The following is a 985-nucleotide window of genomic DNA, read 5'->3' as shown; positions in this document are numbered from 1 at the left end:
GGGGGGAATACAGGAGGTCAGGGGGGGTCGAGGAGCCGCCCTGGACCCCCACCCGCCGTGGGGGCGCTCACCTTGACGAGGTGCGGGCGGACGAGGGTGACGATGGAGGTGTAGCGCTCCAGCACGGGCGGGAAGCCGACCTCCAGCTGGGCCTTGACGTGCCCCGCGCGCTTGGACACCACCACCGACTTCTTGCACCAGGGCACGAAGTTCTTGTAGTCCTCCACGTTGGCCACCACGTCGTACATCTCCTGCATCGAGTACCTGCGGCACAGCGCGCGATGCAGCCGGCGCCACGGCCCCACCGGCGCAGACGGCCCAGAACCACCCCAGTACCATCCCAGTACCACCCTGGTACCATCCCAGTGCCATCCCGGTACCACCCCCATGCCACCCCAGTACCACCCCAGTACCATCCTGGTACTATCCCGGTACCATCCCAGTGCCACCCCAGTACCATCCCAGTGCCATCCTGGTACCATTCTGGTACCACCCCAGCACTACCTTGGTACCATCCCTGCACCACCCCAGTATCACCCTGGGACCATCTTGGTATCACCCCAGTACCATTCCAGTACCACCCCAGCACCATCCCAGTACCATTCTGGTATCACCCCAGTACCACACTGGTGCCATCCCAGTACCATCCTGGTAGCACCCTGGCACCGTCCCAGTGCCATCCCGGTACCGCCCCAGCATCACCCCAGTATAATCCCAGTACCACCCTGGTACCATCCCAGTATCACTCCAGCACCATCCCGGTACCACCCCAGTACCATCCCACTACAATCCCAGTACCACTCCAGTACCATCCCAGTATCACCCCAGCATCACCCCAGTATAATCCCAATACCACCCCCAGTACCATCCCAGCACCACTCCAGTACCATCCCAGCACCACCCCAGTATCACCCCTGGCACCATCCCAGTACCACCCCAGTACAATCCCAGTACCACTCCCAGCACCACCCCAGTGCCACCCCAG

General features: G+C 62.6%; 1 protein-coding gene across 1 annotated transcript in view; it reads right to left on the bottom strand.

Annotated features, from left to right (window-relative positions):
* The window catches only part of LOC104541928 (coenzyme Q-binding protein COQ10 homolog A, mitochondrial-like), a gene marked incomplete at both ends in the record, with an annotated part of 2,285 nt that extends 2,021 nt beyond the window's left edge, over nucleotides 1-264 (bottom strand). The window contains one exon of the mRNA XM_010186097.1: nucleotides 72-264. Coding sequence (XP_010184399.1) covers nucleotides 72-264 — 193 coding nt within the window. The remainder of the gene's footprint in view (nucleotides 1-71) is intronic.
* Between the last annotated feature and the right edge of the window lie 721 nt (nucleotides 265-985).

Source organism: Mesitornis unicolor, unplaced genomic scaffold, assembly GCF_000695765.1.
Source record: "Mesitornis unicolor isolate BGI_N332 unplaced genomic scaffold, ASM69576v1 scaffold22960, whole genome shotgun sequence".
In the NCBI taxonomy this organism is placed as follows: domain Eukaryota; kingdom Metazoa; phylum Chordata; class Aves; order Mesitornithiformes; family Mesitornithidae; genus Mesitornis; species Mesitornis unicolor.
This window is presented reverse-complemented; position numbering and strand designations above follow the sequence as displayed.